At 43.6% G+C, this 14,923-nt stretch overlaps 1 protein-coding gene across 2 annotated transcripts in view; it reads left to right on the forward strand.

Annotated features, from left to right (window-relative positions):
* The window catches only part of CERS6 (ceramide synthase 6), a 77,109-nt gene that overhangs the window by 56,144 nt on the left and 6,042 nt on the right, over nt 1–14,923 (forward strand). For both annotated transcript variants that reach the window (XM_033166509.1, XM_033166517.1), the window contains exons 5-8: nt 3,355–3,405; nt 5,612–5,704; nt 9,319–9,447; nt 11,339–11,445. In XM_033166509.1, the coding sequence (XP_033022400.1) occupies nt 3,355–3,405; nt 5,612–5,704; nt 9,319–9,447; nt 11,339–11,445 (380 nt within the window). The remainder of the gene's footprint in view (nt 1–3,354; nt 3,406–5,611; nt 5,705–9,318; nt 9,448–11,338; nt 11,446–14,923) is intronic.

Here is a 14,923-nt window from a genome sequence, read left to right on the forward strand (position 1 = left end):
TTTCTTCTTTCTAGAATGTATGCATCTGCTAGAAGAGTACTGGTGAAAAAAAATATAGTGGAATGGCATGCCCCATGCAGAGCTGCCACTAACATCAAAGGGCAAGTCATTGCATGCCTTACACAGCTCCTGCACCTGAATGGGTCCAGTAAATTGGAACGAAGTGTCAGACATTTAACACTATTTCTTCATATAAATAATTTTTATCCTGTCATTCCAGTGTCCAGGCACCACTTAGGGGAGCTGGAAAGAAAGCTTAAATTGATTTGGATGTGGTGTGGGCTATGCATGCTAATTTTTAGCAGCTCCACTTGAATAAAATTATTTTCATTTTGAAAATGTCAAGAGACCGAGAGGTTGAATTCACCCTTTTATGCACATCGTTTATGTATTCCACCTTATCAAACATACAAATAACCTTGGTAAAAATAACAGCGCCGAAAAATAGAGAGTAAATGCCGTGGCTGGAGCAACCCCGGAGCTTTGTTGCCTTTCTGCAAAAGGTGTTGAATGCAAAATCAGGGGTGGAATTTTAATCAGTTTAGCCACACACACACACAATTAAACCTGACCTTTATTTGGCACACACTAGATAAAAGCATTACTTTGAGCTATATATGTAGCTATTATTGTTCTGGGGCTTCTAGACGCTTGAGCTTAATTAGCGCCTCTTCCTAAAGATAACGAGACAAGACAATGGATGCAAAATGTTCCTTGGCAGCTGGGTAATGTGCACGCTTTCCCCATTATTGGTACGTTGAAAAATTCTTCACCATACTTTCAAACGCAGGAGAATGTTTAGAAAGGTTGCTTTTAAAAAAACACCACACGAATCTTTAATCAAGAGGGGATAGATGTGCACCAGGATTCTTGGCAGACATTGGCATAAGAGAAAGTTTGAGAGAATAAAATGGCTTCTTTGTAGATGACTATAATCTATCCAACCAAGAGCCAGTGCAGTGGATCTTGTGCACTGAGGTGTTTTGTGTAGAAAGGCTGGACAGGCTGCCTTCATCCTTGTATGCTCTGCTAAATAAGGTACAGTCGTACCTTGGTTGTTGAATGCCCTTGTACGTTTTGGCTCCCGGACGCCGCAACCTCGGAAGTGATTGTTCCGGTTTGCGAACGTTCTTTCAGAACACAAACATCCAATGGGGCTTCCACGGCTTCTGATTGGCTGCAGGGGTTTCCTGCAGCCAATCGGAAGCCGCAATTTGGTTTTGGAACATTTTGGAAGTCGAACGGACAGACATGTCTTTCAGTGTATCCCATCCCTGAAAAACTCACCCTCAGCTATGTCCTTGATTGGATGGGCTGCATCCCTTTTTGCCACTCAAGAGACTGGAGCCTGCAGTTTTGTTTTGGTTCCATGCATAATAATATTAGTTATTTCTTTTCATGTGCAGCTGCAGTGTATCTTAGGAGAAATAGTTATTAGGCTTTACTGGCTTCTCTCTGCTACGAATCTGTTCACTTCTCTTCCTTCTAGGGTTATTTCTCTCAAAAGCTGGTAGTGCTTGTTATAGATCATTGAGTTTTCTTCTGTTTCCTTAGCACGCATTGCTTTCCTGCTTCTTGTTTCATGTACTTTGTTAGAATATCGTGGAAAGGTTCATTTCTTTCAGTAATTCAACTTAAAAGGTAAAACTAATAAATGAGATAGACTCATGACATGCAAAGCGAGATATGTCAAGCCTTTATTTGTTATAATTGTGATGATTATAGCGTACAGCTGATGAGAACCCCAAATTAACAATTTCAGCTTGGGGGTTTTCATCAGCTGTACGCCATAATCATCACAATTATAACAAGCAAAGGCTTGACATATCTCGCTTTGCATGTCATGAGTCTATCTCATATATTAAACTCCAGTAGCTAATGAAAACAATTGCTTACATAAATGGATTTTTCCACGATATTCTAATTTTTCGAGTTTCACCTGTAGAGCCCAAATGAGCCTGCTCTTTTAGTTGCTCATTTTAGCTCAGTTCCCTTCAGGTCTCTTTCTTCTGCATGCAAGCTTTTTTCATCTTTCTCATATCTTTTTCTTTTTTTGAGCGTTGCCTTTACCTTTGCCTTTTTTTCTGCCTCCTATCTAATGTCCCTTCTCACTTCATTTCTAAGGCATGTGCAGTCTTTCAACCGTATGCCTGTGGCTTTTCCTCCACATCTGCCTTGGGTTTTGTTCTAAACAGATCCTTAAGTTTTCTCAAGTTTATTGAAAACTACAGTTGGTCAACAGCTTGATAAAGATTTCTTTGTTACAAGGTGATTCCCGTGTTTGCTACACACTATCAGCGGCAGCATTCCTGCATTTCCATAAATATGCTATTAGGGTGGATATGTGCACACCTGTGGGCAACACTTAATTTCCCTTCACTTGTTATTTGGCAGCTGAGTATGTGAAGCAGCTTCCTGGAAAACCATAAATGTTAGGTGGCAAATATTTTGTACATACAGTGTTTGATCTACAGAGACTTTATCTACACATGAGACACTCCTCATCCCTGCCTTTGTCTAAGGTGTATCCTGCAAAATCCAGTGTAGACTAAGAACGAGTGCCAGTTTGTTTTATTTTGTCGTACCTTGGTTTTTGAACAGTTTAGTTCTCGAACGTCTTGGCTCCCGAACGCAGTACACCTGGAAGTGACTGTTCTGGTTTGCGAACTATTTTTGGAAGCCGAATGTCCGTCGGGGCTTTCACGGCTTCCGATTGGCTGCAGGAGCTTCCTGCAGCCAATCAGAAGCAGCGCTTTGGTTTCCAAACATTTTGGAAGTCGAACAGACTTCCGGAACGGATTCTGTTTGACTTCCAAGGTACGACTGTACTTCAGTGAGCCCAAACAGTTACTGCCTTTTCAAATGTCTACCTAGCTAGCCATTTTTGACTTTCTGTGGAAGAGTTCCCAGTTACTGACATTTTAATTTGTGCTTCCGTGCTCAAAACAAATCATTTTAAAATGATCGTTGCAATTTTGGTTAAGTATGTGTCAAAATATTCTCAAGCAATAGCAGCGCACTCCTTGTTTTTCTTTGCTAATGCAGTGGTTGTCATTTAGGAAGCAAAAATGGGACAATATGTATCTTATCCGTAGCTTGATTAGAATCAGATTATTGTTTTCAGGATGCTACTAATTGTAGAGAGCTTTCATGAATGATCGGTTTCAAAATAATATGAATAACTTCGTTTCTGTAAAGGCAACGGCAGTAATTGTGAGACTGTGCAAAACGCTGGTCTAAATTCTTTGTGGAGGGAAATGAAAAGCTAGCACCCACTTTAGTTGCATTTCTGTAGCGTTTCCCAACATTTAAACTTGTTTGCTTCTCTTCTCTCCTCCCCCCCCCCCTTTAAAGAGTCCCTGGGTGTCGAACACTCGGCTGTGCTGGATTGGATACCCACATCAGGTAATGGTGGAAGTTATTACATTGCATGGAAATGAGTATAAAATAGCCCATGATGCTGTTAATCTGGATGTTGGATGGATGGAAAGGAAGGAGAAGTGGAGGAGAAGGAAAACACTCTTCTTTTTCTTCTCCACTCATTGCTGCTACTTCTTACACGCGGCCAATGAGGAGGGAAGAGAAGGGGGAATGCTGGGGGGGGGGGGTTGGGCAAAGACAGGTAAGTGAAGCTACAACTTCTGCTCTAGAAAGGCATTCAGAGTTTGCCATCATCATCATTTCCTCTTCCTTGGAGTCAGATTTTTCCAGTCCCTGTTTCTGAGTGCTTCTAGAGAACTTCACCAGCATCACTAATTAACAAGGCTTTAGGGTAAAGCTATGAATCCCTGAACTCTGCATTTTTTCAACTGAGGGGGCAAACTGGCAAACTGAGGGAGGTCTCTCTCTGGGTGTGTGCACGCGTGCGTAATGCAACAGCATAAAAGAGGACATACCTAGAACCCTGAACAGAAGCATTAATGTTAAGGGGTGATGCCACAATGCAACGTTTTGTTGTAGGTTCCACTTGTGTAAGTAGATTATAGACTGAAAAGCGAACCATACTGAAAGGTATTGGAACAAACCCAACCTTTTTAGGGTACAGAAAATAACTGAACATGCAGGATGGGAGAAGGGGCTTTCTATTTTTTTTTTAAATGTTGGACAGTTTTCAAGGTACTGTAATGAGCATAGACGTTGGCATGTTATCCATTAGCAAGGGTGATGCAAAATACATTTGCTGTACAGCACAGCATTTAAATCCCCGTTAGCTGGTAGGGGACAAATCTGGGTTATCCAAATCATAAATAAATAAAACTCTGCTTCAGTGTCAGCGCAAAGGCAAATACATCCCTTTAATTAGCACATTATGTGGAGAATAATTTATATAGAGGTTTTAAGGTGATGGCTGTTGAAATTAGAGTTGGAAAGGACCCAGAATCTGACTAGGCCAACTGCTTTGGACAAAGGTAGGATCACCTACCCATTTCCCCCCACAACCCAGTCCTTCTGGCCCACAGTGTGCCATAAATAGAAAACGACAAGTGTTGCACGTGCCAGGCAGCCACATAAGTAAACGTTTCCAGCCAAAAGGGTTTGTGCAAAGCATTTGAATGCATACAGGAGGCCCTAATTTCCAGAATTAGGCAGAGTCACAGTGAGAGCCAGTGTGGTGTAGTGGTTAAGAGCGGTAGACTCATAATCTGGGGAACCGGGTTCGCGTCCCCGCTCCTCCACATGCAGCTGCTGGGTGACCTTGGGCTAGTCACACTTCTCTGAAGTCTCACAGCCCCACTTACCTCACGGAGTGTTTGTTGTGGGGGAAGAAGGGAAAGGAGAACGTTAGCCGCTTTGAGACTCCTTAGGGTAGTGATAAAGCGGGATATCAAATCCAAACTTCTCCTCCTCCTCCTCCTCCTCTTCCCTTTATCAAAAAGGCTTGCCTTGCATCATATTCGTAATACGTCAATGCTAGCCTGGATCATGTGTCACATTAAATCATAGTTAAAATAAATTATAGGTGAATGTGAACGAGCAGCATACTACTGCAGACTCCTGAAATAGTGCTCATATTATTATTATTATCAATAATAATAAAATTGTTGTTGTTTGTTGTATCAGGAAGTTTTTTTTATGTTTTGCGTTTTACTGTGTTTTTTATATGTGCTGGAAGCCGCCCAGAGTGGGACTGGGTATTATTATTACTATTACTGTTATTACTATTATTATGGTCCTCCTTCATTCCTGCCGTGCTGGTGGGAAACAAACTACAGTCTGGCTTTTTGTCATTCAAACCAGGGCTTTTGTGGTTTGTTTGGAGAAAAAATAAACCCTGAGCCTAGGAGGAGTGAAGCCCTTGCAATTTCACCAGTGGGCACCAGCATGCAGCTCATTCAGATTACACCATAGTTTGTTTCAGCTATGGTTTAATGTTTGCAGACCAGGCCAGTGCAAGGGAGCAATGTAAGCAGCACAGAGGAAGAAAAGGGTAAGTGTTGGTAAGCTGGTGTTTCTTCTCTCCAGAAGTTTTTTTAATGTGGGAGAGGAACTCGCTAGAAATCTTACCAGATAGCAAATATTCTGTAAGTGGCCTGAGGTTGCTATTCAAGTAAGGATCTGAAAGTATTTAACTTCTGTGTTTTAATCTCTTTATTTATATCCCTCCTTTCAGCCGCTGATGCCTGAAATGCATTACTACTACGTAGTTCAGCTGTCGTTCTATTGGTCCTTAATGTTTTCTCAGTTCATTGACATCAAAAGAAAGGTAAGAGCAACCTGTGGGTTTTAAGGAGCAACACTTTTTAAAGAAGGCTGTGAAAATACGCTTTGGTGAATGCTTGTACAGTGGTACTGTCAGGGAAAGAGTTAGAGTTAGAAGTCTCCAGTTTCACAGAGGGAGGAAGCTTTCCCCAAGGGGAGGAGGAGAGCAGTGAAACTAATAGAAGGGAGCAACAGGAACAACAGGGCGGGCCTGGATGTTCACAGGAAATGCAAGGGTTAAGTTATAGCTCAGATTCAGAGGAGGGGAGATACAGTGGCGGAGGCACCCCTCTGGGGGGCGGGGGTGTCACAATGCATGTCGGGACGGGCTGCGCATGCGCGGTCCATCCGGCCCAGCGCCACGGTGAGCGGGCAACCCGCCAGGTGGGGCGTGGGGCGTCCCCGCGGGCCGCTGCTCGCTAGGTCGCCACGGGAGCAGCGGTGCCGACTTGAGTGCACTGTGCATGCCCAGAATTTCCAGGCATGTGCAGTGCATCCGGCCCGGCACTGCTGCTCCCGTGGCGACCAGGCGGGCTGCTGGGCGGGCGGTGGCTTGTGGGCTGCCCCGTCCGTGCTGCTTTACAGCCGGGGCAGCCCCACCAGCCACCGCTCACTCGGCGGTTCGCTCGGTCGCCGCGGGAGCAGCATGGGCGGCGGGGAGTGGTGGGAGGGGGCCGCAGAGTGTCACCCCCCCTCCCCTGGAACCCAGGGCACCCCGCCCCCATCGCCCCGCCCTTGCTATCCCACTGGGGAGACACAAGCCAGCTCTAGCAAGGAGGTTAGAAAAAAGAGCGGGAAAGCGAAAGGAACGGTGCATTCGCCATTTTGAGAGTTGCTGGCCACGGAGAAGCAGAGCTCAGAAGGTATCTGAACTAAGTGACTCTGAGGAGTAATAGTTAAAGATAAGAACTGCTTATGAGATTGTTTGTTAATACGCAATAAAAAGTTATAAAAGAATGAGAAGTGAATGCATGGTGATCTGAAGAGGATAATGGCCAGCCCTGACAGGTACCTCGGTTTAAGAACAGTCCGGTTTAAGAACGATTCGGTTTACAATCTCCGCAAAACCGGAAATAGTGTCCGGTTGAGAACTTTACCTCGGTGTAAGAACAGAATCCGACCGGTGGAAGGGCACCAGCGGCGGGAGGCCTCATTAAGGAAAGCGGTCCTCGGTTTAGGAATGGTTTTGCTTTAAGGACGGACTTCCAGAATGGATTAAGTTCGTCAACCGAGGTATCACTGTACATTGAATTAGCAACAACCTGTTTCTAGCTGTGAACTCCTGTAGAAGTTAAGTGCTGTGATAGCAGCGGTGGATAACAACTGCATTTTGGTGCAGCAAAATTTGCTGACATTTCCAAACCAGCCAATATATTGGCCACTGTTCATACAGGCAATGCCCCACATACGTGGGGGCTACTTTCCAAAGGCACCACACATTTAAGTGACATTGTGTACATTTGAAACAACATTGGAAAAGCCTGCAAACACCCTCTAAACCCTGGAAACCCTTTACAAAACCAGCAGCACTTACCAGACGCCAAACTCCATCTGGGTGAGGGGCTTGGGATTCAACTAACGAGTCCCATCAACTGAAAATGCTTTTGAATAAACAAATGTCACTGATGCTTAGAGGTGGTGGATGCACATCTGGAGAGCAGAAGAATAAGCATTTTCATCATCCATTTTATTAACTCAATTATCAAATGAATGTAGTTAATTCAAATAATTTGGGCTGGCTTCTGCTCAGTCACATAAATGCTCTGAGCAGTCAAAGCATTTAAGGCAATTTATTAGATCGTTGCGCAAACATACGGTGATTACAGAAGCTACAGTTTACTAGCAAACTACAATCTACTAGCAAACTCCAGCCCCTCCAAAAAGCTTTGGAAGAATTCTGTACCAAAACATGCGGAGAGGGATTCAACATCACACTGTTCTGATCATGCCATCCCCCTGCTTCTCCCATGATGTGCTGTTTTAGGGGTTTCTTCCAACCCTCCAGGAGCCACTTTGGGGGAGCGTGTAGGGCATGCAGGGGGAGAAGGAGGGGGGGAGATCCATTGTGCAAACAGAAGTCCCTGCTCAGGAGATCCAGCTTCTTGGCCTTGTGGGCCAATTTGGTAGGGAGAAAGAATATTCTTTGTAGAGGGGAAAGATGTGTTGAATCATGTCCGGCAATGGTGTGATCCTAGAATGAGAGTGAAATCTACCACAGAGATGTGCTCACCCTGCTCTTTGCCCTAATAGCAAATTCCTGACGGGAAAATGCCTTCCTATAGAACCGACCACTGATGTTCAAAAGCCTCTTTCAGTTATTGGTGGGGTATAAATTCCAGTAGATTATCCCTGCCTGACTGAAGATTAATGAGCAATATCTGCAGTCCAGCATGTATTATCAGCTCAGCATTCCGCGCAAATAATGTGACTGGGTAAATGAACTTTTTTCACCAGTTCACAGTGGCACACTTTGCGTTTTGATGTATGTGCAAGAGTTGGGGGGGTATATTGTTTGTTTTACACATTCCTACATTGTATTTATGGAAGACAGAAACAGTCATGTGGGGAGTATGGTCTCCTAAGAAGCTTATAGCTGCCCCAGAATGTCATTACTTTAACAGTCAAATTTATGTATGTGTTTGCTGAGTTTTGGTCAGATGACAGATGGCGTTTTTAGAGAGAGAGATGCTGTTTTGAGGTCAGTTTAAAGGATTTTAGAAAATGGCTACCTCAATTAAATGGTTGATTTGCATTTTTCAGAGGGAAGGAATAAGTTGGATTCATGTGAAACACAGTCATGTAGTTTTAGCAAAGGCCCTGGCAGTTTCTAGATGTTACTATACTTGAAAATGCTGTGGTGTATATGAAGGGAAGTCCTAGAAACAGGTGCCCTCCTGCTGCTGCTAAGTTCTGCCTTGCTACTTCAAGTTACCAGCAAATAAAGAATTTGGGGGTGTTGGTATGGTATTAAACTACTTTGATCCTTTTACAACTTCAGGCTCTGTCATAATTCTTCGAACTTGCACAAACATCAGCTTGCATAGAAAAAAGCAGCATGGAAATACTGCAATATCACAATGTGCCTGTCGCTAGAATGGGCTGTATTTTACTCCTCCTTTGAAGTAAGACAGGCTCCAACCTTGTACACCTTTGGTAGGGTGCTAAAACAAAATTGTGGGCACTATCAAGTCTCTGTTTGGAAAACTGTTCTAATTAGTTTTTTACTATTGTGCGCTACTGCAATATTTGAGTATGCTGGACAGTCTATAAATATTTCAGTCAAAAAAACAAAACTGTAGAGCATCAGGACACAGAAGGCACTGTATGAATTTCAGCCTAAAACCCTGGAGGGAAGCTGCCATTCATTGTAGACAATAGTAAGCTAGATGGATTAATAGCCTAACTCAGCACAAGGCAGTTTCCCGTGCCCCTACTAAGTTCCTGACTGTGTTCTAACCTACATACACTTCTATACGTTTATCTTCTCTCATAAAATATATGTGCACAGTTTTGTATATCTGGTATTTATTTAATTTTATATACCTGTAAGACTAAATGTTTGAAAAGCCAAATTAATTTGTGAACAAATGTTTAACTCCGTTTATCTCTCCACCTCAGGACTTTGGCATCATGTTTACCCATCACATCGTAACAGTCCTTTTGATAACCCTCTCCTACACAGTCAATTTCATCCGAGTGGGGGTCCTGACTATGTGTCTTCATGATGTAGTGGACATTGTGCTGGAGGTGAGAGTAAGAGAGAGAAATTTAGACATAATAAATCTTTGTGTCTTCAAAACATTTCTTGCAGAACACACGTCTTTCTAAAGTAGTAGGCTATAGCCCAGTGTTTCCCAGACTTGGGTCTCGAGATGTTTTTGGACTACAACTCCCATCATCCCTAGCTGGCAAGAACAGCAGTCAGGGATGATGGGAATTGTAGTCGAAAAAACAGCTGGTGCTGGAGACCCAAATTTTGGAAACACTGCTAAAGCCACGAAAGCTTCTGATCTGTTGAAATTTGTCTCAGAGGTGGCGCAGTGCTGCTTTTCTTAAGCACCATGAGAACAGTGAAACTTGCTTTTGAGTAAAATGCTTTCAGTTGGGCTGCACTTGTCAAACATGGCTATTCAGTGAGTTCTTGAAAAAACCCTATAGGATTTGGGAGTCAATAGAATCTCCACAGACCCTGATGTTGGGAAAGATGGAGGGCACAAGGAGAAGGGGATGACAGAGGATGAGATGGTTGGACAGTGTTCTCAAAGCGACTGGCATGAGTTTGGCCAAACTGCGGGAGGCAGTGGAGGATAGGGGTGCCTGGCGTGCTCTGGTCCATGGGTTCACGAAGAGTCGGACACGACTGAACAACAACAAGAATCTCCACATTTTAACTGACTAAGGCAATGCTTTTTCATACTGTGTAGTTGCTGAATCATAGCGAAGGTCTACATAAGTAGTATCACTCTTATTCTGGGAGACCTGGGTGTATATATAAAGCCTGTTGCAGACAGGGTTATATTTCCCCTGAAAAGGCAGGTGCGCAGTGCAGAGACATTATTTGAGCCTTGGGTATACAGGCAGCAGTGAAGACTTCCTTTCATCAGCTTTGAATGATTTACCTGTTGTTGCCTCCTCTCTTGAAAACACACCTGGCCTCAGTTATTCACGTCCTACTTAGTCCAAAATGTGGCAGCCAGACTAATGTCCAAAGATTGGAGTTTATTAGTCTAGCCACGTTCTTCATCTTAATTGTTGCCTGTTTGTTTCTGGGCTCAATTTAAAGGGCTGGTCTTAGCCTTCGAAGCCCTTAAGGACTTGGGGCCAGGCTACCTCCAGAACTGCCTGTTCCCACATGAGCCTGCATGGCACTTCAGGTGAGCTGCAGAGCTCTTGCTCTCTGTCCCCTGCATGCATGAGATGAGACAGGCAAGTCTATGGAATACTGTACCTACCAGTAATCGCTTTTAATGTGAGTTCTCAAAAATCTGTTTCCACTGTGTTCTGCAACACAATCCTATTCATGCCATGTTTGGTAAGAAGGTTATATCATATTGCCTGATGGAATTTATTCCCATGTAAGTGTATATAGAATTGCAGCCGTCTGTCTTTTTTAGTATTGTTTGAATTTTAGTATTGTTTGAATTTGTTATTTGCCCTAGGTTTTTCTGGTTTTTTTTTTTAAAAAAACACACAGAAAAGAAGGCTAAAATATTAGCTTTTGGGGTTGGTTTTTGTTTTGTTTTTTAATTCCCCCGTACTGAGACCACGAGTGGTAAACCATGATTACCACTTGTGGTTGGTCTGGAGAGAGCTAAACTGCAATCCTGTGTTTGGGTGACACATGAAGCCAAGCAATGTCTTGGCTCAACAAAACAACCAGGGAGAACAAGGCAGCCACAATCTCCTCTCCCAGAACCTGCACAATTGTGTGATTACACTAAGCCATGGCTTGGCTTAGTGTGATATGCAAATGAGGCCGCTTTGTGAAGCATCGTCAGTAGAAGAGGTAAGGGCACTAAAGAGTTCACACTGATCTGCTATGCATCATTTGAATATTAATTGTCCGGTACTGTGTGCAATAATTATTTTAGACTTGACTTTTATTAAGGAGATAACCCGTGTTCCTTCCTCGTTATAGGCAGCCAAAATAGCAAACTACTGCAAGTATCAAAAGTTGTGTGATTTACTCTTCCTCTCGTTTGCTATCATTTTCATGATTACAAGGCTTGGATTGTATCCTTTATGGTGAGTAAATCTGCTACTTCCATGGAACTACAGGGGTTTTAAGTCTGGTAGAGCACATCCTGCCTCTAGGGCAGTGTTTCCCAAAGTGGGTGATACGATCCCCTGGCCATAGCTGTCAACTTTTCCCTTTTTTAAAGGGAAATTCCCTTATTCCGAATAGGATTCCTCGCAAGAAAAGGGGAAAGTTGACAGCTATGCCCCTGGCGGACACTGGAACGATCAAGGGGGGGCGGTAGTAGCCTCAGGTGCAGTGGGGGCTCATTGGATAAAAATAAGGGGTCAATGGAAGCATAAAGAAAGAAGAGGAGAAAATTTTGGGAAGCCATTCGTACATGTTTCATCTGTTGTGTAATGATGCTTACTGGCAGGTCAGGCGTCATTGCGTCTCCCTTGGATCCAGCAGTCATGCTGGAGACAAGGGGTTTTCCTGGGCGTAAAGGTAAAAGGACCCCTGACCATCAGGTCCAGTCATGTCCGACTCTGGGGTTGCGGCGCTCATCTCGCTCTATAGGCCGAGGGAGCCGGCGTTTGTCCGCAGACAGCTTCCGGGCCATGTGGCCAACATGACTAAGCCGCTTGTGGCGAAGCAGAGCAGCGCACGGAAACGCCGTTTCCCTTCCCGCTGGAGCGGTCCCTATTTATCTACTTGCACTTTGACCTGCTAGGTGGGCAGGAGCTAGGACCGAGCAACGGGAGCTCACCCCATGGCAGGGATTCGAACCGCCGACCTTCTGATCAGCAAGCCCTAGACTCTGTGGTTTAACCCACAGCGCCACCTGGGTCCCGGGCTTAGGAGTAAACCCTTTTTGGCTTCACCCAGGCTTGGGAAGTGGGTCACAGTTTGCCTGCCTATTTACAACATCTTCTTTTACTGTGTTGCGGGACGTAGGTAGAAACATAGATACATAAAAGAACGCAAATTTGTGACTACATCCTTCTAATTGTTCGCTTAAAGAAGGTGGATTTCAGGGAGGGCACTGAGTATTCCCCCCCCCCCCGAAAAGGGGGTGTTAGGCCAAATAAGTTGGGGGACTTCCGCTCTAGGGCCTCTTGCCTGTCATTCTCAAGGGCTATGGTTGCTTTTCTTAGGTGCTGCTGCTTCTCATACTGAATTAGTTTGGCAGGACCACTAAAGAACCAGCTTATCTCATAGTGGAACCCAGGGAATATGATATAATGTGATCTGAGTCTGTAGACCACTAAACTGTGTGTTTCGTGTTGTGCATCAGAAATAAAGTTCAAGTACAATAAGCCTGCAACTTATGCATGGGGTCAGTTCCTGGGAACCACACACAAACACGTAATGCAAGGAAAACCTGTAAGAAGCCATTTAAATTTTATTTATTTATTTTTTAACAACCCAGCATTGTCAAGGAGGGGGTCGCTTTCCTGAGTCCTCCCTCCAAGCTGCTAATCTTGCCAGCACAGAAAGGGTTGTTAGGCTTTATTGGCTGCTTTTCTGGCACCATCAAACAGGAAGTCTAAAACACGGCGTGTTCTCTCCCTCCCCCAGCAGGTTAACTCAAAGATTTATAGGGACTGGGGAATGTTGGCAACCAGCCAGCCCAATCACATGCTCCCACTTTGGGGACTAATTTTTTTTAATTTTTTTTATAAAGAACATTTTTATTTCTCCAACACTAAGATTGGAGACAGTAATTGAAAATAAAATAAAAGCTTACAACCACAATCACATATTCCCTGTTACATATATCATTTTGCTTTTATATCACGTTCTTAAAAGTTCTTAATACTTCTTCAAATACCACCTTCTATTTCCCTCCCTCCCCCCTCCCAACTTCCCATCACCCATGTGCAATCTTGTTGGTATTTATATTGTTGTTATATTGTTGTTTCTTGTTGTGTTATCAATTGTTTGTACTTAATAATTCTATCCTTTGTAATATTATCCTGTACCCTTGCGAGTAATTCCTTTTATAATTATATTAAAGTTTATTTCCCTTTCCATATTTTTCCATATATGCCTCTACACCAGGGGACAGCAACCTTTTTCAGCTGTGGGCCGGTCCACCGTCCCTCAGATCATGTGGTGGGACGGACTATTTTTTTGGGAGGGGGGGAATGAACGAATTCCTATGCCCCACAAATAACCCAGAGATGCATTTTAAATAAAAGCACACACTCTACTCATGTAAAAACACCAGGCAGGCCCCACAAATAACCCAGAGATGTGTTTTAAATAAAAGAGCACATTCTACTCATGTAAAAACACCAGGCAGGCCCCACAAATAACCCAGAAATGCATTTTAAATAAAAGCACACATTCTACTCATGTAAAAAACATGCTGATTCCCGGACCATCTGTGGGCTGGATTGGGAAAGTGATTGGGCCGCATCTGGCCCACGGGACTTAGGTTGCCTACCCTTGCTTTATATAGAGGCTTTCTAATTATATGATTTAGGAAATCATTATTTACAGCCACTTTGTCATAAACCAAATAGGCGTGCCAACCAAAACGATTCTTCTACCCCTCCACGTCCAAGATCTCTGTGTTGCTTAGCATGACCCAATTCTTAATCCGTCCGAGACAAGCTGCATGATAATATAATTTCAGATCCTTTGGGGACTAATTGTTACCACCTGCCTGAGGGGCCCCACCTATCAATACTTGCTCACGGGATCACTCCTGCTGCTGTTGCCTCTTCAAACACCTCACTTTTGAAGTGTCTGTAATCCCATGGGTGATTTCCAGGCTGTGTTTTATGGAGGGATCATAGTCATAAATCATATCATTCATGTGCTTAATTGCACAGAAGAGTTTGGAATATTTTTGCAGGTCCCAACTTGCTGCCTCATGCTCAACATCACCATCTTATTTACTGTCGCTTTCTGTCAGTGTTTGTGAAGGATCCTCAGTTAACTCTTCCGCTCTTCCTGGAGAAGGTCCCGAGAGCCCCTACAGGACAAACAAAATCGGGTTGAAACGACCTTGTTTTGATTAAGTCATCATAGTTGCATTGCTGATCTGGTCCATGTGAACAGAGCACTCAACAGGTGGTTTTTTTGGGCGTTCAGCTGACCAGCTGGCTCTGCAGCAGCAGCATGGGACAATAGAGCACAAATTTCGTGTAATCATTATCAGTTATGTGGCTTCGGCCTAATTTAATGGTATCAGGAAGATGAACTTAATAAATAAACCAGGAAATCGGTACAATAGTTACCTCCACTGCTTTATACAATAGGTGCCAACTGGTAGTGTTAGTTTATTCACGTGCATCCTTGAACATTTGCATGCATATTTTTTTTTAAAAAAACAACACCTTATTTTAATGGTTTGGTAGCAAAATATTGCAGAAAACCTGCTTGTTTACATATGACCTCCCCTGATAGAGGCAGGTTTTCCTTCCTCCCCCTTGTGCAATTCCAAAGATAATAAATTGAGACTTCCTATTGTGCTCAAAAAGCACTAAGTTGAAAGCACTCAAATTAAATCAGTAGGAAGACCTTATGGATACT

The sequence above is a fragment of the Lacerta agilis genome, chromosome 1, assembly GCF_009819535.1.
Source record: "Lacerta agilis isolate rLacAgi1 chromosome 1, rLacAgi1.pri, whole genome shotgun sequence".
Lineage (NCBI taxonomy): Eukaryota > Metazoa > Chordata > Lepidosauria > Squamata > Lacertidae > Lacerta > Lacerta agilis.